We start from the raw sequence: 21,578 nt of genomic DNA on the forward strand, positions 1-21,578 counted from the left end.
ACATTAGGGCAACAACTTTACAAAAAAGCGCTTGTACATATACATGTTCCCAAATACAAGAATAAACATAAAACAAGAATATACATAAAACAAACCATCCAAAATTAAAACAAACCTTCCAAAAACAATTTCTTCCTTTTTGGTGCCACAAAGGGCCATCAATAGCAGGAAGATTGTTGATCGGGCTTCTATGGTCTTTTTGCAACAAATTTCATCAAAAAACTCCGAGAATGAAGGAAGTTCCTAGCTTTTTTGTGTTCTTGATTCCAAAATTCAGAAAACCATTTTCCATGTACTTGTTCTTCATTTTCTGGCAAGTTTTTGCTGATTTCTTAATGCCTCATTATCGAGAATAGATAGGCCTCAATCGTACAAATATTTTGGCTTGCGAATTACTTGAAAATTCCCCTTATCGAGTGAGTTATGAGCCTTTTATTGGATCAAAATTGCAAAATCAATGATGTCTATGATTTTCGATGCAAGTTTGCTTGAAATCGGCCTTTGAACTATGCCTTGATCATAGCTTTCTGCACACCTTTGGGAGAGCTATGATTCTAATGCACCAAATCCTATTGCTGGATCCTTATCGGATGAGAGAGATCTCTAGAAAACCAGCAAGAGGTTAAAGTCGCTGAGATTTGCATGACATGAAGAATAGCAAACTTCTCTCTAGATTTACATGAACTTCTGTGTAAGATAGCCTTCCATATGGACCTTAACGGAAAGCTTACTAGACCTAGAACTACATATCTGAGCCCTGGGCTGATCTGCCTTAGGGTCTGGGAGAAAGCAAGCCTGAAAGATGGCCATGAATTGCTGTTTCTGCAGTTTTTTTACCCCCATTTTAGGTGTATTATGAGAAATTAGCTTTTCTACAGTATGCTGCACCCTTGATGTTTCAGTAGGTAGACCCAAATGACCTTGGAACCGTGTGGCACTTTGGGGTTAGGGGTCTTTGAGGCCTCTAATTTCATTTGTGAGGGTCCCGGGTCGGTTAAAGGTCTACTTCCAAGGGTTCCTTTGTAATTGTGGTCTTTTTTAAATGCTCCACAGCCTATGTGTAGTAGTCCATACATTGTTTCGATTGTATCTTCTCCGTCCAACATTGTTTTGAGCTGAAATTTGGGGGTATTGGAGGCTGTCTTGAGGCTTGATTTGGGCTGGTTCACTGTTCACATTTGTGTTTACCATCTTTGATCATGACCGTATATTATGTTCTCCACAGTGGATCATGGTTATAATTGACTCTGAGACCTTGGGTTTTGTTCTGGAGGTCCTTCATCATACAAAATGAGGCTCCTTAAGGTTTGGACCCAGAATTCATCTATATGGGGGTTGGCCCTTTTTGCCATTTTCCTAATGCACCCTTTTGTTTTAAATGGGTCTTTTGGTGTGGGTTTGCCGGGTGCAGAAAATGCATGCAAACACCATACACATATTGTGTATGACCCATGTGGGGCCCAATGGCCAGGGGCCTACACCTGGGAACCACTCTTATGTGGTGTGTGGGCCCACTTGGGCTTCCATGACCCACATGCTCCACATGGTAAATATCTTTTTAACCTTGGTTCATATCTTCTAGGAGCTAGTTATTGTGATTGATGATGCTTTTGGAAAGAGGAGATAGCCTTTTAGAATATTGAGAAAATATTTTGAAAATAAAGGAATGTGTAAAGTCTTCGAGAAGTAAATATTTGGCTTCTAGAAATTCTCTTTATTGCCAGAAATTCTAGAATTAAAAGAGTATGAGTTAAAGAGACTAAGTGATAAGGGTTTTAGAACTTCCTTTTAATCATAGAGCTGATTTAGGTAATGGAGGGGTGAGAATTAAAGCGTCACTTCACCCCACAGATCACCATAGATCAATGTTTCAGATTGCGTCTATGGCAAGCCTGGCCTTGACACCACTGTGTAAGGGGGTCCCTTCTGCCCTTCTTGGACACAGATCTTCCCTTCTTGAACACAGATCTTGACTGAGTCTCTCTCCCCCCCCCCCGCCTGGCCCCGCCCTGCCTCCCTCCCTCTCCATCTCCCCACACTTCTTCCTTTCTCTCCTCTCTCTCTTGTGGGGGTGCCAACCTCCTCTAGCAGCCCTAGAGTGGCATGTTTCGAGGCCCTAGCCCATCCTCCCTCTCTTTCATGTGTGTATGGTGGTTTTAGTTTTGTGGTTGGTGCATCTTGTGCACAAGCTTGGTTTTGCTTCCTCATACCCCTTCTATGAGTTGGTTTGTCTTTTTGTTTCCCATCTTGTGGAGAGTGCAACGGGGACCATGATTGGTGTGCGGTGCCCCATTGATATGAGTGATCCGTGTGGGGTACACTAAGTCCTTCGGAGGTGATCCAAGGCATGTATTTGGGTTACTGCATCCCATAGTTCTTGATTCTTTTCATTCTCATAAAGCTGTAATTTCTGTTATTAATGAATGAAATGAGTTTTGTTTGATGGCAGCAAGTGAGGATCTTTGTTTAGTTTTTTATTGTTTTATTGAGATTCAATTGTAGGTGACACTTGTAAATATAATTGCTGGTGTGAGTGATGAAATTTTTTAAAATACTAGACCGAGTGGATCTTTATAGTCCTTTCAAGTGTTTGTGCAGCTATATAGTTAATTGTAAAAAAATAGGATCTTGTGGGCAAATACAAAATGCATAATCGTTTTAGATGAATAAAATACTGCGGCTTTCAGGTTTTTCTCTCAGGTCTGATGTATGTACTAATTTATTTTTTCATAAAATTTCATGATACATCAAGTAGAAAAGCGGGTTGGGCATGTACTCCTAGGCAATGAAGACTGCTATTTATATGTGATGACAGCTTTGGGAGATGGAGGCAGATCAATATCAATTTTTGGTGTTTGTAATTTGTTACATGAATTGAATTAGTGGATGACTATTGATCTACACGTTCACTACATGTCAATGTGTATTAGAATCTTTACACGTTACATTTAACATATACATGCAGGAAAATTGAGAGTTTAGAGCAATGTAGTAAAATGTAGATGTCAACTTAAAGCAGCAGATTACCGAATGATGCCATATAATCTTTCTAACCATGAAAATTATGGGATTGTATTGATTTATGCCTTTCCATTCCTACAAGCAAAGAATGTTTCTTAATAATTGACAAATGTCATTTTGATGCCCAAGTGAATTTAACTTTTTTGATATTCAAACTTCCATGATTGCTGAATTATTTATGTGGGCTTATTGTTTTCCATTTCTGTTTTTTCTGTTATCTTTGGTAATATGAATGGGCTTTGGGGGGCCTTTGTATACTTTTCTGTCTAATGATTGTCTGATTTATTTATTTATTTAAATATTTGGCTTGGCTGAGGATACCTTGAATGGTTCATGAAGTTTTTTGGGATATGGGCCATCTTCATTTTCATCTATTCATGCCTTGGCTGAGGGTGGGTTTTAATGTTTGGCAAAGCCGATCATATGTTGTGTAATGGAAATTCTCCATACTTTAATTATCATATGTTCTTTAATGGAAATATTCCATACTATAATTTGCAGCAATAGTATGCCTGCCAGTTTCTCTCTCTTTGATTTGATAAGTCTATATACCCACTTAACTCCCACCAAAACCCTCTAACCTCTAACCCCTCTCCTCATTCCCCCCCCAAAAAAAAAAACAAAATAAAAAAGAAAGGAAGAGAAAAAATAATATAATCTCAATAGGAAAAAGGAACATCACACTGAGTGAGAGAGTTGTCAGCATCTACTGCTTTGTAAACTTATGTTGTCGGATATTTTGTACAATGTCCTTGTGAGAAGTGTAATAGCTGTATTGAATGCAGGGGTTGTCAATTTCAAATTGAAAGATTATACTGCAGCTGTGAAGGACCTATCTTCTTGCGTACTTTCTGATCGAAAGAACGAAACTGCATACACATACTTAGTAAGCTCATTTTCCTTTAAGATTTGTTAATTTGTAATCTAAGCAGGTTTGTTTAGTGAGTTTCCAGCGTTTGTCATTGTCTATAGCAGGGCTTGGCATTATCATCGCTTGGTGAGTACACTAAGGCAGAAAAGGCACTCTTGAAGTCAGTACAAATTGATCCAAAATTTCAGGAGGGGCGGACTCATTTGTCACAGGTGGTTACTAATGGCTTGACAAAACGTTTTTTTTCCCCTTAAAGTAGCCAAATACTATAAGAAAATGTATGCATTAAGTCATACTCTAAAAAGTATAAAAAAGTGGACACATCTATGACCGAAAGGGGTAGCGAGAAAGGAAAAAGCTGGAAAGGGGAACAACGGACAAGTGGTTTCAGGGACCATGTACCACCATCCTTCACTATAAAGGCTTCGATGCATGCACCCTCCTAGCTAGCCTGTCAGTCACTTTATTTACTTATTTGCAGGTGTGGTTGGTGGGTACATTCAAGGAGGAACCTTAGGAAGTGAATCTTTTCTCTCACATTTTCTATTCATAGTTGAAAGATATCAACTAGAATTTATGTCAATCAGCAAGTATTAAATGGGTAGATAATAGAGAAGAAAGAAAATGTGAAGAGAAAGTGGAAAATGATGTAGGAAGAGAAAGGAGAGAGGTGCGCGAGAGAAAGAGGGATGATAGAGAGGTGCGTGATCCCTCTTTGAGCTTAATCACATATATTTATTATATTGATATGAAAAATTGCTAGAAATGCCCTTGTGTTAGTAAATAACTCACATATAACCGTATTGAATAAGATACTATTTTTTTGTCCCTAACATACTCCTACACTCGCAACATTCCTCCTCAAGCTGGAGCATAGATCATTCATGCCCATCTTGACAACTATATTCGTAGTCTATCACGGGCGACTGCTTTTGTGAAGATATCTACTGAATCTCTCTATTTCACATGAGGATGAATAATTCGAGCTGCAAGGTTTTCCCTTATGAAATAATGTTCACATCAATATGCTTTGTTTCCTCATGAAATATGGGGTTTTAAAAATTGTGGATGGCGGCTTTATTATCACGATATAGAGTCACATGTAATTGAACTTTAAATCCATATCAGCTGATATAATTTTAACCCACATAACTTCACATACCCTATGTGCCATACACATGTACTCAACTTTTGCACTTGATTTGGCCACTATGTTTTGTTGTTTTTCACTATTCCATGAGACCAGAGTCCAGACCAACAATAAAGGTACAATAACCTATATCAGTTACCAATATCTCTCACCCATCGTCGCGATTCCGATTTAAGAATTTTGATTCCGCAATTTCGATCAGGAATCTTCATGGAATCTTGATTCCTTATTTTAGGAATTTCGATTCAAACATTTATAGAATCTTGTTTTTAATATTTATTGGTTCTCGATTCCGCAAAGTTGAATCTTGGTTCTACACTTGTTGAATCTTGATTCTACATATAATGGTATTCGTTTCAATTAATTTCAAGTGCCGATTCCTGAACGTCAAGTATTGTGGTCTGTAGATGTAAGAAACCACGAATTAATCGAATATCAAATACTAATGTTCTAGGTTCACAAATCTTTGACTTATCGATTGGTTCAAATATTTATGGATTTCAATTTGGAGTTATTTGGGAAATGGAGTGGAGACGATTGTCTCTTGCTGTTCACGTGTGCTTTGAATAGTAAAGATTTTGGTTCGTTTGGATCACGTTTCCAATGGTGGTAGGATTGGCTTGGATCACATTTCTAATAGTGTTATGATTGACTTCCGTTTTTTAAAACATAACTGGTAAAGGGTTTTACATTTAAATAGGGCTACAACATAGACAACATAATCTCACAGAAAAATCCTATTTCGAACTATAATTATGAAATTAAAATCACATTTTACATATAGCAGATAATATTTGTTTGTTTTGTAGACATTTTCCCTAGGGGACTATTGAGTGTTTATTAATTAACCTTACTTTTGATCATAGTTACCTAAATCTCTCGCTGAAGGTCGGGATTTTGATTCAGAATCCCATTCGGTGATTCTGAAAAGAAATCTTTGCGGAACATGTTTTCGTGAAGTTTAGAATCTTGATTACATATTTTTGGAATCTCATTTCTAACACTTATGGAATCTTTCTTCCGATATTTATTGATTCTTGATTTTGCAATCGATGAATCTTGAAGCTACATTTGTTGAAACTAGTTTGTACATTCATTGGAATTTTACCACTTCCCCCCTTTGTTTTCTTTTTGCCATTTTTTTTGAGAAGTGATATTTAGAAGTTTTCATGGCATTAAACTACTCAAGCGAGACATTCAATCTCATGCTACAAGGTGTAGTCATCTTTCTTAGCATGACATGACCAATAAAAACCAAAGTGGTGGTCCACGTTCTCCACTTAATTTTTTAAGTCTGCATTGTATTGATCCAATGGAGAGATTGCAACTCTAAGATGGCATGACATGTAATGTTTCCCTCTCAGTTCCCTCTCGATTTCAATGCTGTCAAAATCTCGACTCTATAAATGAAAGAGTCTCTATTTCATATTGGTTGACTCCAACTAGGTCTGAAGTTCGATTCCAAAGAGCTAGCAATCTCGATTACAACTATATAATGATCTCGATTCTATTTTGGTCAAATCTCGATTCCTAAAAATAGGAATCTCGTCCTACATGATTCCTATTGTATGAACGTTGATTCCGAAAACAAGAATCTTCCAGCAGGTGGCGATTCTGTGCTTCCCACTCCTTTATCAATTAAGTTTCCGAATCGATTCAGGTAACTATGCTTTTGATACCGTGTCTGAGGCTCAATAGTCAATACATTGACTTCAAATCTAAAGAAGCCTTCTTCAGGTCTTAGAGACCTTTGAGCTTGATTGCTTGATGAGGTTCTAAGTTGTTAAGGCGTGAGATGTATGGGGGTGGAAACTTGACTCTGTAGAGTATCAAATCCTGATTGCCGGTTGGGTTGAAACTTGATTCCAAACTGATATGAATCTCGATTCGAAACAGGTATAAATCTTGATTTCAAGTATGTCTAAAACTCGATTCCAAAGATGTCGGAATCTCGATTCTGTATATCAAGGAATCTCGATAGCATATGGGTCCATTCCAAATAAGTCGAAACTTGATTTCAGAGAGGTTGGGATTTCGATTCTATAAATGCGGGGATCTCGATTTCATTTGGGTCGAACCTTGATTCTCATAAAGTAGGAATCTCGTTTCCCACGATTCTCTTAGTACAAACGTCGATTATGCAAATAGGAATCTTCTAGCTAGCCGCGATTCTGCGATTCCAGTTCTTAAAATGATTCAGAGTCTTAGGCATTTCCAACAATTATGCTTTTAACCACCCCGTTCTGCATCATTGTACATTGCAACACATATAATCATGATTAGCAAACATCAGACCTCTCCCAGGAGATGTCTTGAGGTACTTCAGGATACTACATGCAACATCTAATGAGATTTTCGAGGGGCATGCATGCATTGACTAACTGCCCTAACCACATGAGATATATCTAGTTGTGTAATTGTGAGGCATATAAACTTGCCCATTAACCTCTAGTATTGATAAGGGTCCTTTAGTAACGCTCCCATCCCATCTATGCATGAAGTCTATGATTGGCTTTTGTAGGGCTATCAATTGGTTTGGCTGCCAACGATTCGATTGGTTTCCATAGGAGTATCCAGTGGTTTGGCTGACAATGATCCGGTCTGTTGTAACATGCTTGGTACATACTTCCTCTGAGAAATAACGAATCCCTTATTTGACTTTGTCACTGAAACGCTCAGAAAATATTTGAGTGGACCGAAACTTTTTACATAAAACACTACTCAGGTAGCATTGAATATACTTGATGTCTGCGAAGCTATCTGTTGTCACTTTAAGACCATCGGCAATCATTGTATGATCAGTTCTACTCCTAAACCGCATTTCTAACAATGCTTCACTGTAACTCCTTGTGTTTCTCAGCCTATGTAGAAGTTGAAATTTGCTATGCGTGGGCTTGGTTTGTATGTGATGTTTGTCACATGCATGTTTCTAAAGTCTACTTGTCGAAGCGGCATTAGTTGCGTGTGATGTTCATCACTTCATCTTCATAGAGCGAGAATATCTACTGTGATGAGTGAGACTCACAATTTAACAGGTCATTTCATTTGATTTTCTCTTTTAACTGTTGAAAATTTCTAAAAGTGGTTCATTCCATAAAGGATTGTGGTTATCATTCTCTTTATTCTAGGAGTCTTCTGTTTCCCTGTTGTGGCAATTATGCTGATTCATGAATTTTGGGCTGGCAGATTTCTTTGTATGTAGAAGTTAAGCAAATGTTATTGGAGTTGATTTGGGATCTCTTACTTGCAGTCCCATGTGAATATCTCCTACTCTCTATTGTTTATTCCTTCACATATATTCTTTAATTAATGTGATGCACCTGCCCTTCTCTAATTTCCTAGTAGCCCGCATTAGTATAATGAAAAATCAGAAGGTCTTTCTCATTAAAAATATTTCCTGACCTACTGAGTGATCAATGACTTTGTCTTTATTAGTCTCCTCAAGAACCATGGAAGTTGTTATGCTCATACCTTACAATTTCCAACTCACTTTCCATGCTTGGAACTCATTCTTAAAGTTCTGTAGAACTGGACACTGGGTTCCGGATGACCATGCTGAGCAGACAGTGGCCTCATACCCTGTATACCATATAGGTCAAATTACGATGTGTCGGAAACTAAAATATGTGCATCCACAATCTTTGTACAATGTGTCCAGACCTTGGGTTTGAGTATCAATGGCCGATTCTGCATCTTGTATGTTAAGAACCATGCGATCACATAAATAGAAGTAAAAAAAGTGAAGCAGATAAATACTACTTGATAATGTGGAAATTGTAACCAGATATGAGATATGCTCATTGCGGACAATATGTTATTCTGAATTGTAATTCTGAATTGTTTTTTTATTTCCTTAATTAGTGTGGGTTACTTCCAGTTTGGATGCTGATAATATGTGAATTAAAATGTGGTGGATGGCTTTGTATTTATGGCATTATCGGATATGCTTTTTGGGTGGAAAATGATTGCTGGTGTTGTTTTCATTTTAATACTAGTGGTTGGATTTCATTACGAATGCAGTTTTACCATGAATTAGCACAAGTGGAAAAAGCTTCAAAATGCATTCAGAATCTTATCTCTATCGATAATAGGTATTGAGGATGAACCAACTATGTTCTATTTAGTGTTCCTGCTGTTTGAGTAGCAGTATCTCATAGGAGTGCAAATTTTTCTTGCTGTTTTTTGAATTTCAACATTCCTTGACTCTTATAGGGTTCATGTATAAACTTTCCAGGTTTGCTATGGCGTACTACTTGCATGGCAATCTCCATTATGGATTGGGAGACCATAGGTAATCTGATTTTCCAGGACTTAAGTTTCAATAGGATATTATTTAGATGTTTCATCTATAATATTTATTTATTTTGCATGGTATGCAATTTTTGATACGCTTGTATATGGATAGTGGTCTTCAAATATTGGAGAGGCAAATATGTGGCAATCTCTTGATTACGTCTCTTATCTCATCCTAGTCTGGGAGCAGAAGCCATTACACTGTCCAAAAAAACTCTTTGGGCTGACTGATAATTTTTCCATGTTACTTTGAAGGTTGTTTTTCCCAAGGTGACTACTTCTACTCGCTGTTCGTACCTTGTGCAAGCAGGTACCCTGTGCAAGCAGGTGACTAAAGTGTACGATGATGGATGATCTCATCATGAGGAGTGATGCAAATGATTGCGTACTAGAACATATTTCGATCTCAATTTAAGATGATGGATATGGTATTCTAAGTCATTTTTGGGACTGAAAGGCCACAAAAATCTTAGTAGCACCTCCCAAGGTCCCTTCTTTTCAAATTATTCCTCCATTTTTCTCTTTCCCCTTCTTCCGTTTCTTTCCCTAAAATCCTTTTTCCTTTGCCTTACCTTCACCAAAATTCTTTTGTCCTATCCTCCTTTTTCCTTCTTCCCTTTTCTTTCCCAAAATTCTTTTGTCATTTCTTTTCTTTTTCCTTTTTCCCTTCTCTGTTCTTATTATTTTTCCTCATTTGTGCTTGCTTATATTTTTTCTTTGTCCCTCTCCCTTATTATTTTCTTCTTCTCTCTTTCTCCCTTCTTTTCCACATTTTTTTTTTCTTTATATTTTTCCTTAGCATAGGCCTCCCTCCATTATAAAATCAGTCCAAACCCCAACTTCTATCCTATTGACCCAAAACCCAATGCTAAACTGTGGGAGTGCTTCAAGAAATAAACTCATTCTGAGCTGTAGGCTAGTCTTAAGCTTAATTGGAAACAAATATTGTTTGGCTGATTTCTTGTTGGTATATTCCTAGGGATAACAAAACCTCTGCATGACTAGACATACTTGTAATCAGGGCCTGGTGGTTCTTTGAACTCATTTCCTGCAAATAGTTGAACGGTGGACACCATGTCTTTAATGACTTTCGTAGGTTGGGGAAAAGACCAATGATCCTCATGTCTTTGAACTTAAAAGGTCAGCCACCTATAGCCTCTGGGAGGATTGTGTTTTGACCTTAATTGTTAGACTCAACCTGAGAATGGCCTTGGATATGCCCTCAAGATGCCTTGACTGAAAACAGGATATGTGCAAGCCCTTGGTTAAATTATGGTTGGAGTGTCTTTTGACCTTAATTGTTAGATTCAACCTGAGAATGGCCTTGGATATGCCCTAAGGATGCCTTGACTGAAACAGGATATGTGCAAGCCATTGGTTAAATTATGGGCAATTAAGACTTGATATTCATAAAAAGAACACCCACTTGCATTGTGTAAATTGTAGTTTGCATTTGATTTGATTTTACAGATAATTGTGAAAAAATTGGACCTGTAAGCACCCTAGATAAAGAGATTCTTGTGAGAGACTAAGTATGTTTCACATAAGTGGAGCTCCCATGAAAGAAGTCTCCCATAACAAAAGCTCCCACAGAAGAAGCCTCCTACAACAGAAACTCCCATGAAAGAAAGCCTTTCATAGTAGAGGTTTCTTCGTTAGCTGAAGCTCTTGCAGTGGAAGCTGCCATGTAAAAAAGCCTCTCCAAATGGAGTCTCCCATAGGGTAAGCTCCCAAGAAGGAAGCTCCCACAGCAGAAAGCACTATTGCTAGCCCAGGTACTTGATTGCCTTGAACTTTTGTCCTTGAAAAGGGAAAGAAATCTGACATAGGTGGCTAGTCCAGAACTGGTTATGCCATTGGGAAGGAAAGTCAATGATTATTAGTATGACAAGAGGCCAGGATATGCTGGCCTGGTTTCATTTGCATGAAACAGAGAAAGGCTGCATGTCACTTGGAAAGGAGCAAGGAGGACCACTTGTCTCTTGCTTCTTCTAGGATTAATAGAGAAGGATAAATTATCTCTTAGTAGTTATATGATGGTGTGGTTAATCCACCTTATGAGCTTAAGGACTCAAGCCAAAGAGTGTTGTATCTTGGGGTCTGCTCCAGGAATTCTTATTCACCATACTTGTTGACCATTGAATAAAGAGGGACTATTAACCATATGTCCAGATAGGCTTGGTTGGCCCTGGTTCTTGGTCGCGGACCAGGCGAACCCTTCCTTGAGACCGCGGTCTCGGTGTGCGTGCATGCGGTTAGAACCAAAAAGAGAAAATTTTAAGGTGTGAGGCGGGACCTTATCTCACAGATGGGTTTGTGACACGCCTGCGTCTGAGCAGTCCTCTTAGATTACGAATCGGAAGCTCCCTGCCTCTTGGCTCCGCTCGACTTTGGCTCCCTTGCACTACGCTGTGCCTTTTAAATGCACATGTTTGAGATGATTGGGAGTTGGGTTAATAATCCTTGGCTTGTCCTCGAAGGGATGTTTAAGAGTAATAGGAAAAGGGAGGGGTTAGGGATTGGTCTAAAGAGGAGACTGAGAAAAGAGGGAGAAGAAGAAGAAGAAGAAGAAGAAGAAGCCACTTGTTAATTCGGCAGCCTTTCGACGCCACCTCCACTAGGAGGCATCAATGGTAGTACAGAAAGGTACCAAACCGAAGCCTGAATACCCCGGAGGATTCTTAAGATGCTATGTTAAGGGATGAACCCCCCACACCATGCACCTCAAAGGTGCCCCCTAAAGAGCGGTAGAGTGAGAATAATATGAAGAAGAAAGGAAGAAAAACAATAGAAGGAAGTGAAGAAGAAAGAAGAAGAGTGAGAAGAAGAAGAAGAACTGTTTGAAAGAGAGAAGAAGAGGAGGTTGGGAAGAAGAGGAAAGAAGAGAAGAAGAAGTAGAGAACGAAGAAGAAGAAGGAGGAGAAGAGGAAGAAGAAGTAGAAGGAGCCATCTGTTCATTCGGCAGCCTTTTGGCACCTCTTCCCCTTGGAGGCATCAACGGTAGCACAAAAAGGTATCAGACCGAAGCCCGAATACCTCGGAGGATTCTTAAGATGGTATGTTAGGCGACAAACCAACTGCACCATGCACCTCAGAAGAGCCTCCTAATAATAACTGAGTGAATGAAGTGAAGAAGAAAAGAAGAAAGAGGATAGAGAGAGAGGGAATGGAAGAAGAAGAGTAAGAAGAAGAAGAATCGGTTGAGAGAGAGAAGAAGAGGAGGTTAAGAAGAAGAGGAAAGACAAGAAGTAGGGGGAGAAGAAGAAGAAGAAGGAGAAGTGGAAGGAGGAGGAGCCACCTGTTATTTTGACAGCCTCCTCCCCTAGGAGGCTGTTGGAAATATGACCTATCAAGGCTTAAATTCCAGTAGTCTCTCATTCACTAGAAGCGATCGAGAGATTAAAATCTTGACGTCTTGGGAAATGGAGCCCAAATTCTTTTACCCCGAGTACGTATGAGGCATCGAGAGTTCACGTGTTCAGAAAGCAATTTCTCAAGGTGTCTTAGTCAGGGTTTTATAGGTTAGCCTCATGTTTAGCAGCAATCGGCTAGGGCTTGGAGAATTCAAATAAGAAAAACAGAACCCGAGTACTAATTGAGAATTCACCCTATATAGAATGGTCAAGACTTGTGGGACATAAGTTCGTATCCTGACACGAGACTATTGCATGGCATGTGCATTTTCATTTCGTACGGGAAACCACTCTTCCAAATGCATTATTCGAGTTTGGAAGAGCCAGTGCACATGTGCTTTGAAAGGACCTTTGTAATTGAGTTGGATCATGTCCCACAGGGGTACACCTATAATCCATTGAGAGCCAAATGATCGGAAGTTTTGGCTCAACGGCTTTGATATGGCCAATTATGTGTCTCTGCTTTAGACTGTGGAACATAGGTCTATTGGGTCGATCTGAGACTTGGTAGAACATCATTCGGGACTAGCCTAATGGAGTACTCTGATACCTATAGTTATTAGCTTGAGATCTCATTATACCTTTTGTCCGATTTTATAATGATGAGAAAAACCTAATAATTGCTCAAAAATACTTTAAATATTTATTGTGAATTTTAGAGAATTTTTCGGAATTTTATTTGCTTAAAAAAATAAGGGTTTTCATATTGTTTGGCTCAAATTCCACTTTGGTCCTGACCTGGTAGTGCCATGTGGTGTCCAAGTGGCCATAGGGCTGCCACATGGCACCCAAGACCTCACTCTAGGATCACCGTCCAGCTGGGCACTGATCCCTAAGTGGGGGACTAGATTGGCATTTGGTTGCTTGTTTTATAAGGGTTTGTGTTATGGTGTCTTGTTATATAATGTTATAAATTAATGCTCTCTTTTTATCACATGTCTTAATTAACTCACACATGGGTCAGGCTTGGCATGTATGAAGTTTAATTAATTAATTTATTTGATATTAAAGAAAATTCATTTTCAAATTTGAGTTGAAAAATATCTTCACACACATGTGTGAAAGTGACATTATCTTTAAATTGATTGGTTTGAAATTTTAGATCTACAAAGCGATTGGCTTTGATAAAGAAGAATATCTCCACTTGTGTGAGCTTTGCCAATTACTTCTTTGCCCTTTTGCCTTTGTGGTTATCTACTCTAATACATTATTAAGAGAAACTAAGGGTATTTTTGTAAGGCCATATTAGATACAATTGAAACAAAAATATGGGCCAAGGACAAGATGATAAAGTGGCATAACTTAGGGTTAGGGTTAGTGATGATGGTGTTAAATTCCATCCCTTTATCGTAGTAGTTGGTGGGAATAGGTGGCTAGGTACATTAGCCTCTCATGTGCCTTTGGATTAGTGCATCAAGGGTGTTGATTGAATCCAAAGTTATACCTATGTTATAAAAGCACATCATGAGATCTCAAACCCTAATTGTCTCAACTCTTGAACCATTTTGGAAAATTGTTACTCCCCTCTTTCTTCTAAGGTTTTGTGAGAGAAAATTGAAGATAGAGAGCTTTTAGAGTTCCATTAATGATGATCTTGATGGTGGTCATCATTTCTTATGCTTAAGTCCATAGTGTGCATTTATCAAGGTAAACTCCATTGAATTTTCTTTTCTCATAAGATCATATCCTTGGCATCTATAGTTGCTGGAGTTTTGAATTTAGAAAAGTTTCATTGATCTTAGAATCCCCATTTGATCATATTTTTCATCATGCTTATTTATAGTGTGGTCCTTCATGAGTTATAGCTTATATGCATAAGAATCCATGATCATGCATAGTATCTTTTAATTACTTTGCTTCAAACCCATCAAATAATTTAGTCTCAGTGTCACTCCATTTTCAGAACTTTTTCATCACGTTTTTACCTATAGGGGTTCATAATCTTTCTATACAAGACTGTTTTGGTGGTTTGGGGGACCACCGTGTGTAGTTTGGCCATAACCCTCTTGTTCTTTATCCGATTCGATTCAAACCTTTTGCATTCTGTTTTGGATGATAATTCCAGTGTGTTGAGATCTTAAGAAGTGATTTTAAGGTGTGTAATTTCTTCCCATTTGGATTAGAGACTCTAGTGAGATTGAACCACTTTTGTACAATCCGAAGGGACAAAATTAAGTCTTTATAGGGCCCGATTGCGTGTCCCCAGCACAAGGGGTTCAAAACATGGCTTCCCTATTTTAATTTGACATTCTAGTACCCTGTTTAGTTGATTTCATTCTTTAGAATTTTTTTTAGATTAGTTGCATGATGTATTTAAGCTTTGGGACATAGTTTATGAAATTTGTGCTATGAAAGTGTAATTCATAAACTAGTCTTGCTTTATGTGTAATTACCTCATAAGGGGTTGGTATTTGAGTTTATTTACAGTGGTTATACAAGGCTATAATGTTTATGTAAAAGGATTGTAACTTATTCACTTAGCTTGGTTTTTAGCAAGTGGCTTGTTGAAGGTGTCAATTTTGGCTTGTTTTTCGGCTTGAAAATTTGCTGTAGTCTTTGTATTCACTATCAATTGGTATCAGATTTAGGCTCATTTACAGCCTCTTTTACGGTCTTTAGAAGCATTATAGAGTGCCAAATAGGAACCCATGACAGCCCGTTCAATTCAGACCGAATTGCCTAAGGAGAAGAGGTTCAATGGAATCAACTTCTTCGAATGGAGAAGGAAAATTGATTATGTGTTTCATGAAGATGGTCTATTGCCATTATCGACTTCTAGACCACCTAATCCGCTCGCTATCAATGCTCCTCAAGTTGTTAAGGATGCATATGAGACATGACATAACAAAAACCAAGTGCCATGAATATTATTTTTGTAACCATGAGTGATTCCTTTGTTAAGGAGTATGAGAATTCCATATGTGTCAAAGATATTATGGAGAGCATGAAAAAGAAATACGACACACCGAATGAAGCTTAAAGGATCATTAGAATGAGGAATCTCATGTGTTGCAAAATGGATGATCACACCAAAGTGGGTGATCATCTAAGAGAGTTCAAGAGTTGTATAAGAGAGAGTGAGAGAGCCGGTCACTCATATGATGAGGTGACACAAAAGGCGATGTTTGTGCTTTCGATTTCTCCCTCATGGGAGACCTTTGTGGCCAATTTGATGGCCAAAGATGCACCTACAACAATGGAGGAGATTGCATTTTTCATGGAAGGGGAAGAGCAAAGAAGGATGGCAATGGATGGACCATCTTCCATGAACCTTATGGTAAAATCTCACCAACCCTCATCTTCTTCTATTCCCTTACTCATTACTCCTATCTCTCTTCCTAATTCTTCTATGGTGAGTACATGTAATGTGGGAATGAGTGGGAGTGATAATGCTAAGAACAAGAAAAGAAAAGGAAAAAGCAAATGGAAAGGGAAGAGGAAGCAAAAGGGAAAATCCTACTCCCCTTATCCATTTAGCCCTTACCCTCCTAAAACCCATGCCTACCCACCAAACCATGCTAGCCCCATGCCTTTAGGCTTAAACCACCACCCACACCCATGATGGTAGGTGGGAGGTTGGTTTGGCCCTCAAGCCAAGATTATTCGAAGGTGCAATGCTTTAGATGCAAGAAATACAGGCATACCCAAAAGTTTTGTAGGTATCTTCCTCCTCCACAAAACCCTCATTTTGCTCCTAAGCCCAATACCAGTAAGTCTCAAGCTAATGCCGGTGGAGGACCAAGGAAAGAGAGAGTTTGCGTGGTCCATGAGACTTTGATTGCCAATGAGGAGGCGGATATGTGGGTTCTTGACTCAGGGGCTACTATCCATGTGACAAATTCTATGAAGGGTTTTAGAAGGTTTTATGATGTCAAACCCAATACCTATAATCTTTATATGGATGGAAATCAAATGGAAAGGGTCTTAGGAAAAGGGGACTATGTGTAGAGCTCACTAATGGTAAGATTCTCATGCTTAGGGATACCCTCTATGCACCCAGGATGAGGAAGAATCTCATCTTGGTTTCCAAGATGAGTAAAGCCGGGTTTGTGCTCTTGTTCAAGGAGGAAAAGGTCTATGTGCAGGATGGCTCTATTAATGGAGACCTTGTTTTTGTAGCCCACTTGGTTCAAGGGCTTTCTGAAATCAAAATGAAAAAGGAGTTTGCTTACATGGGTGATGATTTACAAAATTTTACTATATGACATTTAAAGTTAGGTCACATTAATCCATCGAGAATTGCATATTATGATGAAAGAAGGATTGCTTGATAAAATAAATATCGATTCTCATAATAGATGCGAGGCTTGCCTTAAAGGAAAGATGGTAAAGAAGTCCCACCAAAAGGTCGAAAGGGTCTCTAGTCTTTTAGAACTAATCCACTCATATGTGTGTGGACTTATGAGTGTGCCTACCATGGGGCACATGGGATACTTCATAACATTCATTGATGATCATTCCTGTTTTGGTCACACCTATCTCATAAGAAACAAAAGTGAGGCCATAACCAAATTCCAACAATATAAAGTAGAAGTTGAAAACCAACTAGGTCGAACGATCAAAAACCTTAGATCAGATAGGGGTGGGGAATACACCTCCCAAGCCTTCCAAGATCTTTGTGTCCAATATGGGATAGTCCACCAAACCACCATGCCTTACTCACCCGAACAAAATAAGGTTGCTGAGAGAAGGAATAGGACCCTAGTTGAAATGGTGCGAAGTATGATGAGTGCCGCTAATCTTGGATTAGAGTTTTGGGGGTGGCGATTCTAACCGCCACATATGTCCTTAATCAGACTCCCACCAAAGCAATTCAATCAACTCCTTACCAACTCTTTATGGGCCGACCTCCCTCAATAAAGCACCTCAAGGTTTGGGAATGTTCAGCCCATGTTTTCATACTATCCCAAAATAGGTTCAAACTTGATCCTAAAACCGTAAAATGTGTTTTCATAGGATACCTAAGTCATGGGAAGGGTTTTAGGTTTTAAAACCTCTTGAATCGTAAGGTGATTGAAAGCCTTGATGCCCATTTCCTTGAAGATGAATTCCTTGAGAGAGAATCAACGCAAAAGAGAGTAGACTTCCATGAGCTTCAGCCTAACAAAGAAATTGAAACTATCCCACTTACGCGCAGTGAGAGAATAAAGAGACCACCTACCTTTTTCACTTACCTTAGAGAGGACTATGAGAGGATTAGTGAAGATCGATGATGAACTTTATTCTTACCTACATGCTATGTCTTGTCCCGATAATAAGTTATGGAAGGAAGCCATGCAAGATGAGATAAATTCAATCATAAAGAACCATGTATGAGAGTTAGTCCGATTACCACCTATCCTTAGATCCATTGGATGTAAGTGGATGTTCAAAAAGAAACTTAACTCCGAAGGCCGTATTGCAAAATACAAGGCAAGACTTGTGACAAAAGGTTTTACTCAAAAGGAATAGATTATTTTGACACCTACTCACCTGTTGCCAAAATGCCTACAATTAGGATGATCATATCCATAGCAGCCTACTTTGACCTAGAATTGCATCGAATGGATGTGAAAACCGCCTTCTTAAATGGTGACCTAGAAGAGGATATATGCATGAACCAACCCGAGGGTTTTGTTGTGAAAGGAAAGGAAAAATTCGTGTACAAACTTAACAAATCACTTTATGGTCTCAAACAAGCTTCAAGAAGATGGTTCCTCAAGTTATCACCAAACCCTGATTAGATATGGATTCATACTAAATGAGGATGACCATTGTGTATACCATAAGACCAATGGGACTGGCATCACTTTCATGACTTTATATGTGGATGGCATTCTAATAGCTAGTAGCACCCTAGACCATATAAGTGATACAAAGGCAATGCTATTAAGTAATTTTAATATGAAAGATATGGGAGAGGGTTCATATGTGTTAGGGATTCATATTATAGGAGATAGAGCAGCCCGCATTATTCAATTATCTCAATCTACATATTGCACAAAGGTTCTTTAGAGATTTGGTATGAGTGAATCCAATCCTATAGATACACCTGTGGAAAGGAGAGGAAAATTAAATGTCAATATGAAACCAAACAATGATCTTGAGAGAAATGAGATGGAAAGGATCCCGTATCAGAGTGCCGTAGGATCACTAATGTATTTAACCATGGGAACTAGACTCGATCTAGCTTTTGCTCAAAGCTTGATTGGTCGATTCCAAAGTGATCTTGGATTAGAACATTGGAAAGGCGTGAAAAGAAAAATGAGGTATTTGAAAGGAATATTTGATTATAGATTAACCTATGGCATTGTGAGTGAGCTTAAAGTATTGGGATACATAGACTTCGACTATCAAGGAGACTCGGATGACTAGAGATCCACTTCGGGTTATCTATTTCTTTATGGGGGTGGTGCTATTTCCTGGCACACCAAGAAGCAAGACATTGTAGCCCTATCTACCATGGAAGCCGAGTATATGGCTTTAAGTTTTGCAACTTTAGAAGCCATTTGGATTAAGAAGTTCTTGAATCATCTTAACTCCAACCCTCTAAAATATGGAACTATTAGAATCATGTGTGACAATCAAGCTGCAATAGCAGTGGCAGTTGAACCAAGGTTCCACAACAAGTCAAGGCACATTAAAGCCCAATATCATAGAGTAAGAGAAGAGATAGCAGCTGGTGAAGTAGAAGTTGGTTACAATCCATTTGAGGCTATGCATGCAGATCCATTAACCAAAAGCTTGGGGGCAAATGATCTTATGAGGCATGTGCATGGGATGGGTTTAAGGAGGTTGACATAGTTGTTATTACTTTGCCTATTGTTTATGAATGATAAATCCATGCATAAGTGTGCATGCTTTAATTTATTGTGAACGATAATGAGAGAGAGAGATATACAAATTTAGGTCTCAAACGGCCAAGTGGGAGAATATTGGAAATATGGCCTATCAAGGCCTAAATTTCAGTAGTCTCTCATTCAGTGGGAGCGATTGAGAGATTGAAAGCTTGGCGTCTTGCGAAATAGAACCCAGATCTTTTGCCTCGAGTACGCATGAGGCATCGAGAGTTCACGTATTGAGAAAGCAATTTCTCAAAGAGGTGTGAAGGTCACCTCCTAGTCAGGATTTTATAGGTTAGCCTCATGTTTAGTTGCAATCGGCCAGAGCTTGGAGAATCCAAATTGAGAAAAATAAGACTCGAGTACTTATTGAGTATTCGCCCTGTATGGAATGGTTAAGACTTATGAGACATAAGTCCCTATCCTGACACGAGATCATTGCATGGCATGTGCATTTTCATTTCGTACGGGAAGCCATTCTTTCAAATGCATTATCCGAGTTTGGAAGGGCTAGTGTACATGTGTTTTAAGAGGACTCCTGTAATTGAATTGGATAGTGTCCCACAGGGGTACACCTGTAATGCATTGAAAGTCGAATGATCGGAAGTTTTGGTTCAGCGGCTTTGATATGGCCAATTATATGTCTCTGCTTTAGACTCTTTAGACTGTGGAACATAGGTCAATTGGGTCGATCTGAGACTTGATGGAACATCATTCGGGACTAGCCTATTGGAGTACTCCGATACCTATAGTTATTAGCCTGAGATCTCATTATGCCTTTTGTCTGATTTTATAATGATGAGAAAAACCTAATAATTGCTAAAAAATACTTTAAATATTTATTGTGAATTTCAGAGATTTTTTTTGAATTTTATTTGCTAAAAAAATGAGGGTTTTTATATTGTTTGGCTCAAATTTAACTTTAGTCCTCACCTGGTAGTGCCATGTGGTGTTCGAGTGGTCATAGGGCTGCCACATGGCACCCCAGACCTCATTCTAGGATCAACACCCAACTGGGCACTGATCCCTAGGCGGAAGACTAGATTGGCATTTGGTTGCTTGTTTTATAAGGGGTTGTGTTATAGTGTCTTGTTATATATTGTTATATTTTGTTATATAATGTTATAAATTAAGGCTCTCTTTTTATCACATGTCTTAATTAACTCACACATGGGTCATGCATGGCATGTGTGAAGTTTAATTAATTAATTTATTTGATATTAAAGAGAAAATTTATTTTCAAATTTGAGTAGAAAAATATCTTCACACACATATGTGAAGGGGACATTTTCTTTAAATTAATTGGTTTGAAATTTTAGATCTACAAAGTGATTGGCTTTGATAAAGAAGAATATCTCCACTTGTGTGAGCTTTGCCAATTACTTCTTTGCCCTTTTGCCTTTGTGGTTATCTACTCTAATACATTATTAAGAAAAACTAAGGGTATTTTTTTAAAGCCATATTGGATACAATTGAAACAAAAACATGGGCCAAGGATAAAATGGTAAAGTGGCATAACTTAGGGTTAGGGTGAGTGATAATGATGTGAAATCCTATCCCTTCATCCTAGTGGTTGGATGGGGATGGGTGACTAGGCATATTAGCCTTTCATGTTCCTTTGGATTAGTGCATCAAGGGTGTTGATTGAATCCAAAGTTACACCTATATTATAAAAGCACATCATGAGATCTCAAACCCTAACTATCTCAACTCTTGAACCATTTTGGATAATTGTTGCTCCCCTCTTTCTTCCAAGGTTTTGTGAGAGAAAATTGAAAGTAGAGAGCTTTTAGGGTTCCATTAATGATGATCTTGATGGTGGTCCTCCTTTCTTATGCTTAAGTCCATATTGTGCATTTATCAAGGTAAACTCCATTGAATTTTTTTTTCTCATAAGATTATATCCTTGGCATCTATAGCTGCTGGAGTTTTGAATTTAGAAAAGTTTCATTGATTTTAGAATCCCCATTTGATCATATTTTTCATCATGCTTTTTCATTGTGTGGTCC

General features: G+C 38.5%; 1 protein-coding gene across 14 annotated transcripts in view; it reads left to right on the forward strand.

The window, feature by feature from the left end:
• The window catches only part of SRFR1 (Tetratricopeptide repeat (TPR)-like superfamily protein), a 108,081-nt gene that overhangs the window by 20,788 nt on the left and 65,715 nt on the right, over window positions 1-21,578 (forward strand). For 5 of the 14 annotated variants that reach the window (XR_016045732.1, XR_016045734.1, XM_088853577.1 and 2 more), the window contains exons 8-11: window positions 3,807-3,907; window positions 3,994-4,104; window positions 9,063-9,133; window positions 9,277-9,333. Coding sequence is in view for 10 of the 14 variants with exons in the window: in XM_088853577.1 (XP_088709703.1) it covers window positions 3,807-3,907; window positions 3,994-4,104; window positions 9,063-9,133; window positions 9,277-9,333 (340 nt within the window). In the remaining 4 variants the exon portion in view is untranslated. The remainder of the gene's footprint in view (window positions 1-3,806; window positions 3,908-3,993; window positions 4,105-9,062; window positions 9,134-9,276; window positions 9,334-21,578) is intronic. The other 9 variants (XR_016045733.1, XR_016045735.1, XM_088853578.1 and 6 more) reach the window with 4 other exon arrangements.

The sequence above is a fragment of the Amborella trichopoda genome, chromosome 12 (genome assembly GCF_054954075.1).
Source record: "Amborella trichopoda isolate Santa Cruz 75 chromosome 12, AtrichopodaSantaCruz75HAP2 v2.0, whole genome shotgun sequence".
Lineage (NCBI taxonomy): Eukaryota > Viridiplantae > Streptophyta > Magnoliopsida > Amborellales > Amborellaceae > Amborella > Amborella trichopoda.